At 41.3% G+C, this 17,000-nt stretch overlaps 1 protein-coding gene across 2 annotated transcripts; it reads left to right on the forward strand.

Moving 5' to 3' along the window:
* The first annotated feature begins 1,883 nt into the window (after window positions 1-1,883).
* LOC101827896 (zinc finger protein 54-like) lies at window positions 1,884-14,948 on the forward strand. Of its 2 annotated transcripts, XM_013125646.2 has the most exons (6): window positions 1,884-2,142; window positions 3,555-3,657; window positions 4,047-4,132; window positions 6,028-6,119; window positions 10,348-10,474; window positions 12,181-14,948. In XM_013125646.2, the coding sequence occupies exons 4-6, from the start codon at window positions 6,090-6,092 to the stop codon at window positions 14,193-14,195; spliced, it is 2,172 nt and encodes a 723-aa protein (XP_012981100.2). In that variant the 5' UTR covers window positions 1,884-2,142; window positions 3,555-3,657; window positions 4,047-4,132; window positions 6,028-6,089; the 3' UTR covers window positions 14,196-14,948. The 2 variants fall into 2 exon arrangements, with proteins under 2 accessions (XP_012981100.2, XP_012981099.2); XM_013125645.2 differs by lacking the exon at window positions 3,555-3,657.
* Window positions 14,949-17,000: the final 2,052 nt, after the last annotated feature.

The following is a 17,000-nucleotide window of genomic DNA, read 5'->3' on the forward strand; positions in this document are numbered from 1 at the left end:
CCTGTACTCCACACAATTTGATAATCTAAAGGAAATGGACAATTTCCTGGATAGATATCACTTGCCAAAATTAAATCAAGAACAGATAAGCAATTTAAATAGACCTATAACCCCTAAGGAAATACAAGAAGTCATCAAAAGTCTCCCAACCAAAAAAAGCCCAGGTCCAGATTGCCTCAGTGCAGAATTCTAGCAGAAATTCAAAGAACAGCTTATACCGATTCTTCTCAAAGTATTCCACACAATAGAAGCAGAAGGGTCTTTGCCAAACTCTTTCTACGAGGCTTCAATAACCTTGATCCCCAAGCCACACAAAGACACAACTAAGAAAGAGAACTTCAGACCAATATCCCTCATGAACATTGATGCAAAAATACTCAATAAAATACAATCCATCCATAGACAACATTTGAGAGGCTAAGGGTGGGGCCCTATGAGCCTTTCCCTTTCCTAGACTGACTGTGGTCTAGTGTGAGGTCAGTGCAGGTCAGTACCATTGCTGTTGGTTACTGATCACAACAGCTGTGTGGAGTCTAGAGACTGGCATGTCTGAACCCATCCTGCTCTTTCCCTTCTTATTTTATTTCTTCCTCCTCTTCCTCAGTGTTCCCAGAGCCACAGACAAGAGGGTGTAACTGAGGTTTTTAGGCCAGGAAACACATCCTTACTTGTTTTGTAGTGACCAGTCTCCCATTTTAGCAGCCATTATAGGCTAACATGTGCTTGCATGACCTTGCAGCTCCTGTCCTGGTCACTAAGGTCAGATGCCCTCCTCATGGCAAGGAACCAATCAGAAGTTAGCTGGCGGGGCTGTGCTTTATGTCTCTGGGTGTGCTTTACAGATGGTGCACAACAGTGATGTGCAGAACATAGCAACCGCCCTGGGAGGTCCTATGGGCCATAACAACCAGTTGACCAATCAACACAGGGCGGGTCACCCAAACCTGGAAGCGCACCAATCCTGAGACTGTTTCATACCCCAGACACTCCCCTTATGCTGCCCTTTAAGATCCCTGCCTCGAGGTTGCTTGGGGTCTTTCTCCAGCCATTCGCCATGGTGGCAGGGTGAAGGGCCCGAGCTAATGGAGTTAGCTCGTTAAACATCTACAATACAAGACTCTTTGCTTTTGAAATGGACCTCTTGGTGATTTTGGGGTTCAGAACTTGGGCACAACAGTTTTCTATATCTGGCACAGCAAGAGTTTCTGCATTCACCACTGGCTTAAAAATAAAAATAATAAATTGTATGTTTTATCTCAAAACAGGTTTAGCATGAATCGCAGAAGACGAACTTGTTTCTGGAATGGTAAAAAAATGACAAGATCGCCATCTAGTGGCTAGCGACATATAGCGCAGGATGAACTCGTCCCTGCGGTGTTAGCCATGGGTTGACCCCTGACTTCTGGAGACACTGATTTATTTTCAAGATCCAAGTTCCTGAAATGTCTCTCCACCAGATACAGCTGCAGTATTTGGTTTTGGCTTGTGATGTTTGTGTTGGTGATGTGACACTGGCATCTGAATTTAGCCTGCTATCGTCTGGTGTAATTTTGCAGCCCTGGAGTCTGGTAGTCAAGTCGAGGTTAGGCTGCCTGTCTTTTCTCTGAAGGTTTCAGAACTCACTGTGGGGTCAGACCCCGGGGTGCAGCGTCCTCCCGGATGCAGCTCTGGTCTAGGCTGCAGCAAGCGTGTGTGGAGTCTGTGCAGAGCGGGTCCAGGGCAGCCTGACAGCTGCAGCCCTGGGGAAGGCGGGGGAGACCGAGTGGGAGGGGCGGGGACACGAAACCGGAAGTAGCGGTGGGGAGGGCATCGGACTTTAGGTGAATGCACTGGAAGGATGAGGTGGGAGGAGTTAAGGGTGTGATGTAAACGGAAGCGGGGAAACCTAATGCGAGAGGACCAGGAAGAGAACTGAGGAGCAGCAGCCTCCGGTGCCCGTTGCCCGATCCCGGTCTTTGCTCGGGGACCTGCACGGTGGGAGCCGCGCGCTGCAGACCCGGGTGCGGGGGACGCGGCGGGCGCCGCGGGGACCTGGAGACTCCGGAGCCGCAGTGTCCGCGCGGGGCGGGCGGCCTGGGAAAGTCAGCGTCAGCAGCAGCGCAGTGGCGGGAACCGCAGCCCGGCGGCCCTGGAACCTCCCAGGTCAGAGGAGCCGCGGGGCTGGAACCCGGGAGGGAGGGGACGGGGTGCGAGCGGTTTCTCTGCTCTTCATCGGGAAGCCGGCTCCCAAATTCTGATGTGGATGTCTTCCCTTGTCTGTAAATTTTTAGCTCATGTGAACTGGACTAATCCTGATTCTTTTTTTCATTGATCTTCACTCCCAATATACTATCATAAAAGCAATGTAGTCGAATATTTGAATTCATGTCTTGATATTTGCAAACACGGTTCTCTTTGCTACGATGGAAACGACAAAGCTGTTTAAATTCGTGTTGAGGCTAACTTCCCTGTTAAACCACTTCCCTATTCAACGCAGTGCCACTTGCAATTAGAGAGTTGGACTCCTGGAGCGCTTTTACGCGTTAGTCAGGAAAAGAACGCCTGCAAATGTAATTGAATCAGAAAGTATAGTTTTTGCAAGTTCCATAGTTGTGGTTGTAAACACTAAAATTTAGAAGTAAACGTTTTATGCACCATTATTTTTTCATCTGAGAAGTATTCACTGTGTTATGTAAGTACAGCATTCTGAAGGAAAAAAAAAATGTCTTTGACAAGCTTGGTGGTGCACACCTTTAATCCCACCACTGGGGAGGCAGAGGCTGGTGGATCTCAGTGAGTGGGAAGCCAGCATGGTCTCCATAGTGAGTTCCAGGACAGCCAGAGCTTAGTGGTGAGACCCTGCCTCAAAAAATAAATAAATAAATAGATAGATAGATAAATAGATAAATAAATAAATAAAAAGAAAGGAAGGAAGGAAAAAAAGAAACGTGTCTTCTTGTGCTGAGTTCTTAATGTGCAACTTAGAGCCTGAAAAGGCACAGTGTGCTTTTTTTATGGTGTTAAGTCAAAATATTTTCACAGTTAGAAAAGCCCTAAAAAGTCACATGGTGGTAATGACCATGCCTTTAATCCCAGCATTTGGGAGGCAGAAGCAGGTGGATCTTGGAGTTCCTTGCTAGCCTGGTCTACAGAGTGAGGTTAAGGATAGCTGGAGCCACACAGGGGAACCCTGTGTCTTGGATGGGCTGGAGGGGGGGAGATTTGGAAAGGTATTATTGTTTAGCATAATATTAGAAAGCATCTATTAAATAATAATAATCACTCATCTACTTCAGAAAAATGTCTACAATAGTCTTTTCTCTTCTTGATCAAAGAAAAGCACTCTTTCCTAGATACATGACCAAACTGTTCTTTCTTACTTTCTTTTAGTTTCTTTCTTTTTATGGTTCTTGTGTTTGAGATTTGATTTCATTGCCTGGCTCAAAACTGACCAGATTAGACTGGAACTCATAGTTCCTTCCTCCTCTGTCCACCCCCCCCCCCGGCCGACATTAAAGGTGTGCACCAACACAACCTTTGTAACTGTTGTGTTTTCATTTGTGTTCTGTTGACAGCCAGTGGTATGACTGTGGACTTCCCCCAGGAGGAGGGACAATGCCTGGAGCCTGCTCAGAGGGCTTAGTCTGAATGTTGCAGAATTGCAGCAGTATGGTTTCTGTGGGTGAAAATAGTTTTCCTGTCATCTCCCTTGCTCCTGCTCAGTGTTTCTTGACAAACTAAGCTGCATGTGTGTGTGTGTCCCATTGAGAGGTGTGAGGCTTCCATCATCTTAGGTCTATGATAAATTCAGAATGTCACTAGTTTATGATATTGTCATCCCAATCATTCAGTTCCATTTCTGCCCCAGGATTTGACTGAGCTGTGATTGGAAGTGAGACTCAAGTTACACTAACTGAAAATGCCTTCTAGATATTTTCAGTATTCTGACACTGCATGGTAATTGGGAAATCATTTGAACAATACTGTATTTAGTTTTGTCTTCATCTACTAAGCACAGCACTGTGTGAAAAATCCAGCTTCCTGAACAATCTCTTTCTCATGTGCAGGGCTCACTGATCACCCAGACCTGCTCACCTGTGCAGCTGAACAAAGGGGCCTGGAAGGAGAGAGGAGACAGACGCTAAGAATCCAGGTATAGTGAAGAGATTGATGGAGAGGAAAGGGGATCCAGGGATGTGGAAATTAGACAGGAAATCAGTTTAGCCACATTCTGTTTCACTAGAAATAATTTGGGAGACTTCCAGTGAGAAAGATCTCAGGATTATCCTGTTGTAGACATGAGAAGACTTTCTACAGAAGAATTGACTAGGTCTGTGAGTGATGGATAGTAGTTGTAGGACTTCACTAACTTTACTGAAACTGAATAGGTTTCCAGTACCAGGCATGATTTCCCTCCTCTTAGGAGGGCCTTAAGTCCAACTAGAAGCTGTTGGCCACCACCTAATTATGTGTGCCACTCTTGCATCCTTAAGGATATCATGCTGTGTGGATAATTGTTGTAGTTCACAGGTGTCATAGCTGGGTAGGACTCTCAGTTGGCTCCCTCCTTTGAAAGTCTGCACGTTGCATTCTGGTGCCATGAAAGATAGTCCTCAGGTGAGAAGCTTTAAATGCCAACCCATCTCGAGTCTTCTGGCTTCTGTGACTGAAGCACATGGCTTCTTCAACAACAGGGACTCACCTTGTATCTCTGGAAGGCAAACATGGACAACCACAGTAGCCACTAATGTTTTCGAAGTCTCTTAGAGAGCTGTGACCAGCAATTTCAAAATAGGCTTCTCATGCCTGGTATTGGTGGTTTTGTTAGAAAATATGGCTCTTGTGGAAGGGAGCATTATCAGCTCAGATGGGGAATACTACATTCTAAATGTATATGCTTACACATATGTATTGTTGGCATATTTAGTGGATGAAAAATAGTATGATTCCTTATGACTTTGTAGATATCCTTACTCTTATTTTACCCTCCTTTTCTATATTATCCCTTCACCATTAAATCCCTCCGTTTGTCCGTTTCTTTTTATATCACTTGTTCCCCATTATTCCCCTGTCATTACTCCCCCACACCCCACAGCGCTGTCTTGTTACTTTTCTGGTTACTGCAGTCTCTCCAGGTTGTGTACTCACATCTGAAGATTTGGAGGTAGGGTCTTCCTATGAGAGAGATCATGCATTGTCTGTCTTTCTGCGTCTGGGTTACCTCACTCGCCCACTTAGCTGCAAAGCACATGATGTCGATTTTCTTTACAGACAAATAAATACTATTCCATATTGTATATGTGTCACATTTTCCCTACCCATTTGTCAGTTGAAGGACATTTAGGTCGTTTCCCTTTTGCAGCTGTTGTGTGTAGAACAGCCATGAACACAGCTGAGAGAGTGTCTGTGGAGTAGGATGTGGAGTCCTCTGAGTGTATGCCAACGAGTGGAACAGCTGGGCCATGGCCTGGATTCATTTAACTTGAGGAATTATTCGCTCAATTGAGTATACTCCATATTGATTTCCAGGCTAGATTTCTGCTTATGGCATTTTTATTCACTATGCTCTTCTTCTTGATGCTGTTGCTGCTTGGATTATTAGCTGTACTTTTCTTCCTTCTGTGTGGGAATTAGTGATTTGCTGTCTTGTCCATGGATGATTACTTCCCAGTTGTCTGGGATTTACTATTATTCATAGAAAATTTATTATTTTCCATATTCTCATTGGTAAATCCCTTGATTCTCCTGCAAAACTTTTGCCTCTAATTACTGTCTGCAAAGCTGCTGTAGTGAAATCAATTAAGGTAACTCGAGGCTATCTTGAAATGCACTTATGTCTCCATCAATTTTAAGTGTTTTTCTGGATGTAATAAAATTGTGGATCGTGATTTTTCTCTTTAAGCTTTAAATGTCTTTCCATGGATTTGGGATCATTGTCTGGACACCTGTTCATATTCTTTTCTTTGAGTCTTTTCATGTGATTTAATATTGTTATCTGACAGCTTTCAGTATTAATTTTTGCACTTTATTTTTGACTCTATGTGAAAGGGCATCAAGCCATCTATTCCTTGTTCCTGAGAGAGAAACTCAAAGAAGAGAAAGAGAAAGAAATGGCTGATTCTCCAGTAAACATGTCCCAGGTCAGTGGTCATGTCCACTATTTTTCTAGAAATGCTATATATCCAGACATTCCAAGCCTTTAGTTTTCTGCTTCTGATGATTTTTAAATTTTATTATGAAAAATGTTCAAACAACAATAAAAATCACACACTGAAGCTAACTAGACCTAAAGACTACAACTTAATGTACATCTGTACAGTTAGAGTTGTCGTTGGGAATAGAAACTCTGCAGCCTCACATGAGATTTTATATTTTTGCTGTCAAATATATTTTTTATGAACTTATCCACCACAAAAAAATTGTGACAGAATTAGAACTAGAAAAGCAATTAGCTTTATATATAACTGTTTTTCATTACCTGAATTCAATACTGTCTGAAATCCTGGTGTCTAACCTTTCTTGTTCTCTTCTCTCTGTATTCTGCTGTGCCCAAATGTACTTTGTTTCCATAAAACATATTGTTGACTAGTATGAGGAAATATTAAGCTACACAAAATAGGGATATCTTATGATATTTTTTGAGGGAGAAATCACTTACGTGAGATGCCAAGAAAGCCGAGAACCAAAGGTCCACACAGATGCACCAGAACCCAAAGAGCAAGCATCTCCTTCCCTTAGCCCTCTCGTCCCCCCGGCCCCCACCCCATACATTCTACATACCTGTGACCACACCCAAACAGGCATGGTCAGCACTACAGGTACTTAGATCTTCCTACAGGTACTTAGATCTTCCTACAGGCTAGATTCTGCATATCAGGAAGAATGTGGTTTCTTCTTCCTGACACTGTATGACCTCACTCAGTATTACATATTTTGAGTCCATTCAACTTCCTGAAGATTTTTATTACATGCTTCTCTTCAGCTGAATAGTTTTCCATTTTATATGTATAACATTTTCATCATCCATTCCACCTGCTGACAGACAATTAGGTTGATTCCAATATTTTGCTATGGTAATACAGTAGCAGTGAACATGGATGTAAATATTTCTATATTGGGATGTGGAGTTCTCCAGTTTGTTCCCAAGAGTGGCTTTGCTGGGTCTTACGTTAGTTCTCTCTTCAATTTTTTTCAATTATCTCCAAACTGATTCCCACAATGACTGCATTAATTTACACTCCCCCACATACACTGACAGTTTATAAGGGTTCCTGTTTCTCCTGATCCTCTCTAACATTGATGACAGCCATTCAGCCTGGGAGGAGGCAGTATTTCAAAGAAGTTTTAGTTTGTGTTTCCATGAAGGCATTTTAGGGATCCTGAACACTTTTTGCAATAATTATTGTCCTTTGATTATAAGTCTTTGAAATTTGTCTTTCAGAGTTCGTTTGCCCATTTTTTGATTGGCACTTTTATTTCCTTATTATGTAATTGCTATAACTGTTTATAAACTCTATATATGAGTGCCTATCGCAGGTACAGATTCTCTCCCATTCTGTGGGGTGTCCGTATGGTCTACTGACTGTTTCCATTGATGTAGAGAAACTCTATTTTCATGTCATCCCATCTGTTGATACTTAGGGAAGTTGCTATGCTGTTTCTATTCTTTCTAATCAATAAGTCCTTGCCTATTCCAACATTCTGATGGGTATTCCCTGTGTTTTCTAGGTTTCTGTGTGTTTCGGTTTTAAATAAGGTTTTTGATACATTTTTGAATGGGTTTTTATGTAAATGAAAAACAATCTAATTTCATTCTACTACTTGATTCAGTTTTGCCAGAACTATTTGTTGAAAAGGTCATATTTTTGTTTGAAAATAAGTTTTTACTGATTCATTGTGAATTTCACATCATGTACCCCAGTCCCTCTGTATCAGCCTTTCACCCTTGTAAAATTTTAAAAGAGATAAAAATAGAAAAGTAAAAAAGTGAAAAATGCAATAGTAATAATAGTAAAGGAAAAAAAACAAGCAAACAAAAGAAAGAACACTTAGCTCTTCCATCTTTCCTGCCTCTCCATCATCTCTTTATTTGTCCTGTGGCATTAGGAGCTGTGCTGTGTCACTCAGTAGACCCTTTGTCCAAACAGCTTTACATGCAAATACTCATTCTGCACTGGTTGTTGGTCAGATTCAAGGCCTCTGGATTCTGATACACCATCAGTACTAGACCATCACTGAAACGTTGTCCCACATCATGGTGATCCTGAGGCTATGGTTCCACAGGACCAGTCCCTTCACTCATTCCAGCAGGTCAATGATAGGATAGATGTTGGGGTGTGTCAGCTCAAAGTACTAGATGTGTGCCTGGGAGGTAGCCGAGTTCTCAGTCCAGGCTTCTGGGACCACCACTCTCAGGTAATGGGTAGGGTCAGCTTTCTCTATTATGTGTAGGGGTTAGGGCTCTACTATGAATGACAGGTCCGGGGTCTTCTGGTCCCAGTCACACCCCCTGTGAGGAACAGGGCCAATGAGGGGCATTGCTGGCTCAGCACAGCCCTCGGACTTCCACAGGCATAGTTTGATGGACCCCTGTAGCAATACAGGCCATGGACATCAACACATGATGGGGGAAGGCGTTCTGTGTATGTGCTTATCCTACTGGTTGTTGAATAAAGCACTGTTGGCCAATAGGGGAGGCAAGATAGGTGGGATGAAGAGTCGAGAGGGATTCTGGGAAACAGAGGCACAGTAAGTCACGATGTAGGACACGGGAGAAGTAAGATGTTTGGACCCTTTTCTCTGGTACGAGAAGACCACGTGGAAATACTCAGGTTGGCAGTTATGGTTTAATAATTAAGTCAGAGCTAGCCAATAAGAAGCCAGCATCTTCATAATTAATATAGCGTCCTGCGTGTTCATTTGGGACTGACTCGGCACTGGGAACAGGCTGGCGGGAAGATTAAACGTTACAAACACAGATCTCAGCTCAGCAGGAGCATGGACCTAGACATGGAAGAGGCCATATTTTTGTAATGTATCTTTTTGCCTACATTGTCAAAGCTTTTTCCATCGCTTTATGGTGTTCTTACTAGGTCCTCTACCATATTCTGTTACCCTGCAATCTGTTTGTATGACCACACCAGGCTGTCTTATGACTACGGCTATAATTCCATAAATCCACACTTGTGGTACTTTTCCATTCTGTCCTTCCCATATTAATTACTTCTTCCCAAGGGCAAAATATCTCGCATGAACTTAAGACCTGTAATTTTGAAATATCTCCAATTTTAACACATGAACAAAAAAATGTGTTGAAGCACAAATGCCGTAGAGGATGGACTGTATCTTTATTCATTAGTGAGTGAGGGCTCATGTGTCATATAGGCTCCATTTGTGGTGTCTGTCATATTTTGCTTAATCGGGGTTATAAAAAATGCATGTTGAAACACATGGAATAGTTGTCACAACATCTTAGCAATATGTCGAGTTAAAAGAAACATATCTAGGTTTTTAGAGCTTAATAATACTTGGTTCCTACTATTAAAAATTTAAGCACACTAGACAGTGCAGAACATGCATTGATCTTGCCATGAAACCGATGTTCTTGAGTGTAGATTCAGATTGTAGTCTACTTGTATTTCTTTTGGTGTTTAATATCCCAACAGTGATGATGTGGCCATGTGTTTGTTGACACCGGCCATCTGTTTCTCTCAGGGCAATCGCTGCTCACATCACTCACTTGGTTACAATGCTCAGTGGTAACTTCGCAAACCACAGAGATCTGTTTTGTTTTGTTTTTTCTTTTTGTTTTTCAAGACAGGGTTTCTTTGTGTAGCTCTGGCTGCTCCTGAAAATATGCCATGCTGGCCTCAAACTCACAGAGGACCACCTGTCTCTGCCTCCCAGGTGATGGCATTAAAGGCTCCTTAATAGAATGAAATTGGTACTAGAGTTTAAACATCCCAACCAAGCCTGTTAGAATACCGTCATATAAGGCCGAAGTATAGCCAGAATTGATTCATGTCAGTATTTTAGCATAGTCTACAGGTCCAGCATTTAAAACATAATTCTTCCTCCCAAATTTCCCATCTGAGACTTGTACATTATGATCCTCTGAAACATAACACAGGATCCATAACAGATAGTTAACTGCATCCAGACCTTAAATGTATGTCTTGTTGCAGGGATTTGCTTGTGAGACTACTATGTCATCCTGTTTTCACAGAATTGGAACAGTCATTATGGAGTGTGACTGTATTAGAAATCATCTTTTTGAGAATTGTCTTTGCTCATCTATATCCCTAATTTCCTTATATCCAGGAAAGCGCTATCTGTTACCACATGGTCAAACTGTCTTTTCCATTTCAGGGTCCATTGACATTCAGGGATGTGACTGTGGAGTTCCCCCAGGAGGAGTGGGAATGCCTGGACTCTGCTCAGAGGGCTTTGTACATTGATGTCATGTTGGAGAATTACAGCAACCTGGTCTCTGTGGGTGAGAACATTTTGCTTCTAGAATTTGTAACTCATCCTTTATATGTACTGGAGTTACAAGTTGCAAATTCTCTGTTAAGCTGTCTTGGAAACAGTGGAGACTAGGGAATGTTTGGTAGTAGGAAAGAACCTTTTCGTGCTATTTAAGTTTTTCTTCCATTTTCCATGTTAGAGGTATCATGCACTCCTCATTATGGTTCCACAATGCATTCAGAAACTTAGTATGGTATAACATTGATGCTCATATCTTAAAGCTCTGCGTCCATAGTTGTAGTGGACATGGTTTTAATTGTGAGAAAAGCTCGAGATATGGAAACTGAACATTGTTCCTAAATATGCTGAAGATTCTGAACAACATGGCAATTGGAAATTATTCGTAGATCCCTCTCCTATGTGTTCTCTTCATGTACTGAGTCCAGTACTATGTTAGAAGTCTATTTTCTTTCTAACAATTACTAGCATGTATCATGGGCTACATCACAGAACATGTGGATTATTGTATGCAACATAGACCTGGTCACCTATCTAGAAAGAATGAGATTGCCCTGATATGTGGAGAGGAGAGAGTGGCCACAACCAGGGTGGACTAGTGAATGAGCAACAGAACGGCGATGGCTTCAAGTGCAAGAGAAAGCAAGAGCTGAGAATGGTTTTGTGATGTTCAATTCCACTTGAAAGGATTCCTGATCATTTAACTTACTATAATATAGTATCCTGATCCCAGGATGCATCCTGTCTGCTGTAACTCTTATAAGGCATTGTCTATTGCACCTGAATTATGGTGACAATACTAGTACAAAGTGCAATTTTATTTGACAATGCTGACACCAGATTGAAATAATTTTACACAATTTTAAATTTAACATGAGTCCATGAAGTAGGAGTATTCTTTAATTGCCATCCTTGCATGTGTGTCTTCATATTACATCCTTCATTTTCTTCCCTGGAGAGCACACAGGCATGCTTATGGGAAATAATCTCAGGAATCGGTGTACACAGTGGACCTGAGGACAACCCTATGAGGAAAGTTAAGAGAATAGCAGTGTGTGGAGCTCTCAGTGTGTGGAGAAATAAGCAATCGCTGCCCATGACACCCTGCCTCAAATGATCTAGAGCCTCTGATGTCTGGCATTATACTACCTTTGAATCATCCATTACTTTTCGAGAATCTAATGCCCTGTTTCAGAAAAAAACTAAAATAAACCCTGAGATGGTTTTAAGTAAGTCTTTAATCTTTAAACGAGTTGGGTCAGTGAACAGTGTTCCTCATTGGCCCTCACTTTAGCAAGTACAAACACTGTGAACCTAAGATTGGATTAAACTCTTCTTCATCAGTTTCTGAGAAGAAATATTTGAAAGTATAGACATCTACTCTAAATACAATCAGTTCATGGTCTCCATCGCAAAACTAATTACTGATTCCTCACTTTTGTTATCCACGTCGTGCCGTTAGATATTTTTATATAAGAATCTCTATTATTATCTCAGGCTGTTTTTTTGTGGGGGATTTTTGTTTGTTTGTTTTTTCACACTGTTGATGGCAGACATCAGGCTATTTTTGTGAGAATATATTCAACTACAGCAAAAGAAAAGCATCTAAGTAGTTGCTGGTTGACTTCTCTTAAGAAAGAACTTAAAGAGACAGCCATTTGTCAAATGGTTATTGTTGGAACAAGCCCTATTAATCTGAACTGTACTCATTTGCAGAGAACTATTACATATGTGATCCTGTCCATCAGCGTGTGAAGACTGAAAAGGAGTCTTGTCAGTGTAATGACCTTGACAAAGTGCTTCATGACCCCTCCACATATGCACTTCATAGAACAAGTGAATCTACAGAAAACTCTAATAACTACACATGCAGTAATCACAGGGATGCCTCTGTTGACTCATCAAACCCAGACAAACATGAAAGCATGCACACTGGAGTAGAACCTTGTCAATCTAAAGATTGTGAGAAATCTTTAAATATGTGTTCCAGCATTACTCAAGATCAGAGAGTCTACACTGCAGAGAAAGAGCACAGGCAGGAAGAATATGATGATTATTTCAGATCTGCATATAGTCTTTTGCAACAACCAATCTACATTGGGGAGCCACCACACCAATGTAGGAAATGTGGGAAATGCTTCAGGTCTGCCTCAAGCCTCAATGTACATCAGAGAATTCATATTGGAAAGAAACCCTACAAGTGCAACAATTGTGACAAATCCTATAACCAGTGGGCAAATCTTAAAACACATCAAAGGCTTCATACTGGGGAGAAACTTTACAAATGCAAAGAATGTGGAAAGTCATTTACTCAGTCCTCAGCTCTTAAAAGCCATCAAAAAACACATACAGGAGAGAAGCCTTACAAATGTAAGGAATGTGACAAGTCCTTTGCCCACTGTTCCAGTTTCAGGAGACATCAGAAAATCCATAGTGATGAGGAACATTGCAGGTGTCAAGAATGTGGCAAGGTCTTCCATCAGCTTTCACATCTTAAGAGCCATTACAGACTCCATAGTGGAGAGAAGCCTTACAAGTGCAATGAGTGTGACAGAGCCTTTCCCCACTATTCATCACTTAGGTGGCATCAGAAAACTCATTCTTTAGAGACATTTTACAAATGCAAAGAGTGTGGTAAGTCCTTTCTTGAATTATCACATCTTAACAGGCATTATAGAATCCATACTGGTGAAAAGCCTTATAGATGTGAGATATGTGACAAATCCTTTACTGTGAACTCAACTCTTAGAACACATCAGAAAATTCATACTGGAGAGAAATCTTACAAATGTACGGAATGTGACAAGTCCTTTACCCGGGACTCACATCTTAGAAGGCATCAAAGTGTTCACACTGGAGAGAGACCTTACAGTTGTAAAGAATGCGGCAAATCTTTTACTACATGTACATATCTTAGAGAACATCAGAAAATTCATACTGGAGAAAAACCTTACAAATGTGGAGAATGTGACATGTCCTTTATCCAGCGTTCAAATCTTAGAACACATCAGAGAGTCCATACTAGAGAGAAACCTTACCAATGTAAGGAATGTGGAAAATATTTAACCACGCGCTCAACTCTTAGAGAACACCAGAAAATTCATACTGGAGAGAAACTTTACAAATGTATGGAATGTGACAAATTCTTTACCCATAACTCACATCTTAGAACACATCAGAGAGTTCATACTGGAGAGAGACCTTACAGTTGTCAACTATGTGACAAATCTTTTACCTCATGTTCATATCTTAGAGCACATCAAAAAATTCATACTGGAGAGAAACTCTACAAATGCAAAGACTGTGACATGTCCTTTCTACGAATTTTTAGTCTTAAAATACATCAGAAAATTCATACTGGAGAGAAACCTTACAAATGCAAAGACTGTCACCTATCCTTTAATCAGATTTCAGATCTTAGAAGACATCAGAAACTTCATACTGGAGAAAAACCTTACAAATGTCTAGAATGTGACAAATCCTTTAACTACATGTCAAATCTCAGAACACATCAGAGTATTCACACTGGAGAGAGACATTACAGATGTAAGGAATGTGACAAGTCTTTTACTAGCTGCTCGTATCTTAGAGCACATCAGAAAAGTCATACTGGAGAGAAACTTCACAAATGCAAAGACTGTGGCATATCTTATATCCACCTTTCAAATCTTAGAAGACATCAGAGAGTTCATACTGGAGAGGAAAATACTGTTGTAAATCATACAACATAGCATTCATATGGTATTCTTATCAATCCCAAGATTATACATTACAGAAACAAAGACAAGAAATTTGTGAAAGTCTTTAATGAAGTTATATAAATATCAAAGTTTGTATTCAAATAAAATTATGCAATAGTAACTGAATTATTTTTAACGTGTGTGGGTGCTTTGTCTACAAGACTTTGTGTCCACTATATGTTTGTCTGATGCCTGTAAAGGCCAGAGAGGGCATCAGATTCCCTGACTTTACTTAAAAGCAATTGTGAACTATTGTATGTGTGTTGAAACTTGAACACATTGTTCTGGAAGAGGAACCAGGGCTCCAAACCATTTCTCCAGCCTGTGGGAATAGCTGTAATAAAAAAAAAATTACCTTCCTCAACATCCAATAAGTGATAATAATATCAGGCATGGTAGTACATGTCTTCAATCCCAGCACTCAAGAGGCAAAGGAACAAAAATGTCTGAGTCTGAAGCCATCGTGGTCTACATAGTGAGTTCCAAGACTGCAGAACTACATAGACCCTGTCTCAATAATAATAATAATAATGACAGAATTGCTAACATAAAAATGTGACAAAGCCTTTAGTTTTCCTTCTAAATGTACTGTACATCACAAACTTTATAGCTCTAAGAAACCGTGAAAAGTATACCATATATAATCCCTATTCAGTGGAAATTACAGTCACCAGATGCATTGAATTTGTAAAAGCCTTTACCCATGAAAGAAAATGTTCTAATAAAGTCCCATTTTTTTGTTCACTTTTGAAAATCTTCATCCCAGTGTCAAACCAATAGCTGAAGGGGAGAAGCTGTGCATGTGACATCACAGGCATGACACAAACGGTTTAGAAATCCCCAAGAGCTCTGGATGGTGGTACCTGCCTTTGTTGTAGGAATTTAGCAGAATCACTGTATGGGATAGATAGTAGAATGTACCTTGCCTTGAAGAATCCTTGTGAAAAACAATGATTGTTTGCTGAAGGAGAATTGCAGCCACAGCATGACTTCAGTCACTGGAGATACGGTTCAGTGGTTAAGAGCACTGGCTGTCTTTCCCTAGGTCCTGAGTTCAATTCCAAGCAAACACATGGTGGCTCACAACAATCTATAATGAGATCCCGTGCCCTTTTCTGGCCTGCAGGAATACATGCAGGCAGAGAACTGTATACATAATGAATAAAATCTTTAAAAAGAGAGAGAGGGAGAAGGAAGGAAAATATCAGGACCAGATTGACAGGATTCCTCCAAAAAAGAAGCAACAGCAAAGCTACTTAGAATACTTCTTGACATGAAAAAGCAAGATTTCCTGACTCTTACTATTACCTGATATTAAACCAGATAATGAGCCAGGCATGGTGATACACACTGCATTCTAGAGGTAGAGATAGGTGAATTTCGGTGAATTTGATGTCAGCCTGTTCTGCTAAAGGAGTTCCAGGACAACCAGGGTTATACAGAGAAAACCTGTTTCAAAAAAGCAAAACACAAGAACCACAGATAATGCTACAACCAGAAAGAAATTACAGATTGATAAGGGTAATTTAAATTTTTTTGTGAGCAGGGCAAGGTGGAGCATGCCTTTATTTCCAGCACTCCTGAGGCAGGCAGATCTCTGAATTTTCAAGCATAGTTTGCTCTACAAAGCTAGTTCCAGGGCTACAGAGAAAAACAAAAAAAAATCTATTAACTATTTCACACATACATATAAATATATACATACACATTGTATGTTTGTGTGTGCGCACCTCAAACAGTGCCCTGCCTCACCTCCTACCTCTCTATTATCCTGGTCTACAGTTCCAACAATCTATTGTGTTCCTCTCCATTAATTTTTCTTGGGACCCACTGAGATTAACTAGGGCCATCTGTGAGATGGTGGATTTGGAGCTATGTGTTGGAGCCTGCTGGACTCAGCAGAGGACTACAGCTAAAGGCAATGATTCTTCTGCTACAATCTATTCAAAGACATTTGAGAAGTAAAGGATTGGCCCTGTGAGTCTTTCCCTTTTCGCAACTTGTTATATTTTATTTGTGTTCTGACAAATAAAGCTTGCCTTGAGATCAGAGGGTGGAGCTAGTCACTAGGTAACCATAGAGGTCAGACACTGTTGGCACAAACCAGCACTTGGGAGGCTCACACCTTTAATCCCAGCACTTGGGAAGTGGAGACAGGAATATAAGACAGGTAGAGACAGAATCTCAGTTCCATTTAGTCTGAGGATTCCTAGAGATAAGAAGTTTCTGATGGCTGCTGCTCTGCTTCTCTGATCTTTCAGCTTTCACGCTTGGTATCTGCCTCCAGGTTTTTATTGATAAAACTAATTTGGGTCCCACTTCAGGTATGTAGCCCAGAAGACTGGTAATCAAGTCGAGGTTAGGCTGCCTGTCTTTTCTCTGAAGGTTTCAGAACTCACTGTGGGGTCAGACCCCGGGGTGCAGCGTCCTCCCGGATGCAGCTCTGGTCTAGGCTACAGCAAGCATGTGTGGAGAGGGTCCAGGGCAGTCTGACAGCTGTGGGAAAAGCATCCAGAGACACAGTGGGAGGGACACTCACCCAGAAACAGCCATTGTGTAGATATGTCCCATTGTGTGGGCATGGGGAAAGAGGAGAGTGGGAGGGGTTGGAGTAGTGACATAAACAGAAGCTGGGACACAATAGGAGCCCCCAGCTCTCACATGACATTTCAGTGGTGTGAAGAGTAGTCAGATGGGAGAAATTCCTGGTTACTTCAGGACTGCTGTCTCTGTATCTTGCAGTCAACGTGTTTGGTGTCTTCAGCGATACCACATACTTATGGTATCCAAGAAAAG

The sequence above is a fragment of the Mesocricetus auratus genome, unplaced genomic scaffold, assembly GCF_017639785.1.
Source record: "Mesocricetus auratus isolate SY011 unplaced genomic scaffold, BCM_Maur_2.0 Super-Scaffold_100037, whole genome shotgun sequence".
In the NCBI taxonomy this organism is placed as follows: Eukaryota; Metazoa; Chordata; class Mammalia; order Rodentia; family Cricetidae; genus Mesocricetus; species Mesocricetus auratus.

What these genes read in the sequence shown, in the direction of transcription:
- LOC101827896 (XM_013125646.2), top strand. Translation starts at nt 6,090, where the DNA reads ATGGCTGATTCTCCAGTAAACATGTCCCAG. An exon ending in CTCCAGTAAACATGTCCCAG is followed by an intron (nt 6,120 to 10,347) that starts GTCAGTGGTCAT and finishes TTTCCATTTCAG; the next exon opens with GGTCCATTGACATTCAGGGA. An exon ending in CAGCAACCTGGTCTCTGTGG is followed by an intron (nt 10,475 to 12,180) that starts GTGAGAACATTT and finishes ACTCATTTGCAG; the next exon opens with AGAACTATTACATATGTGAT.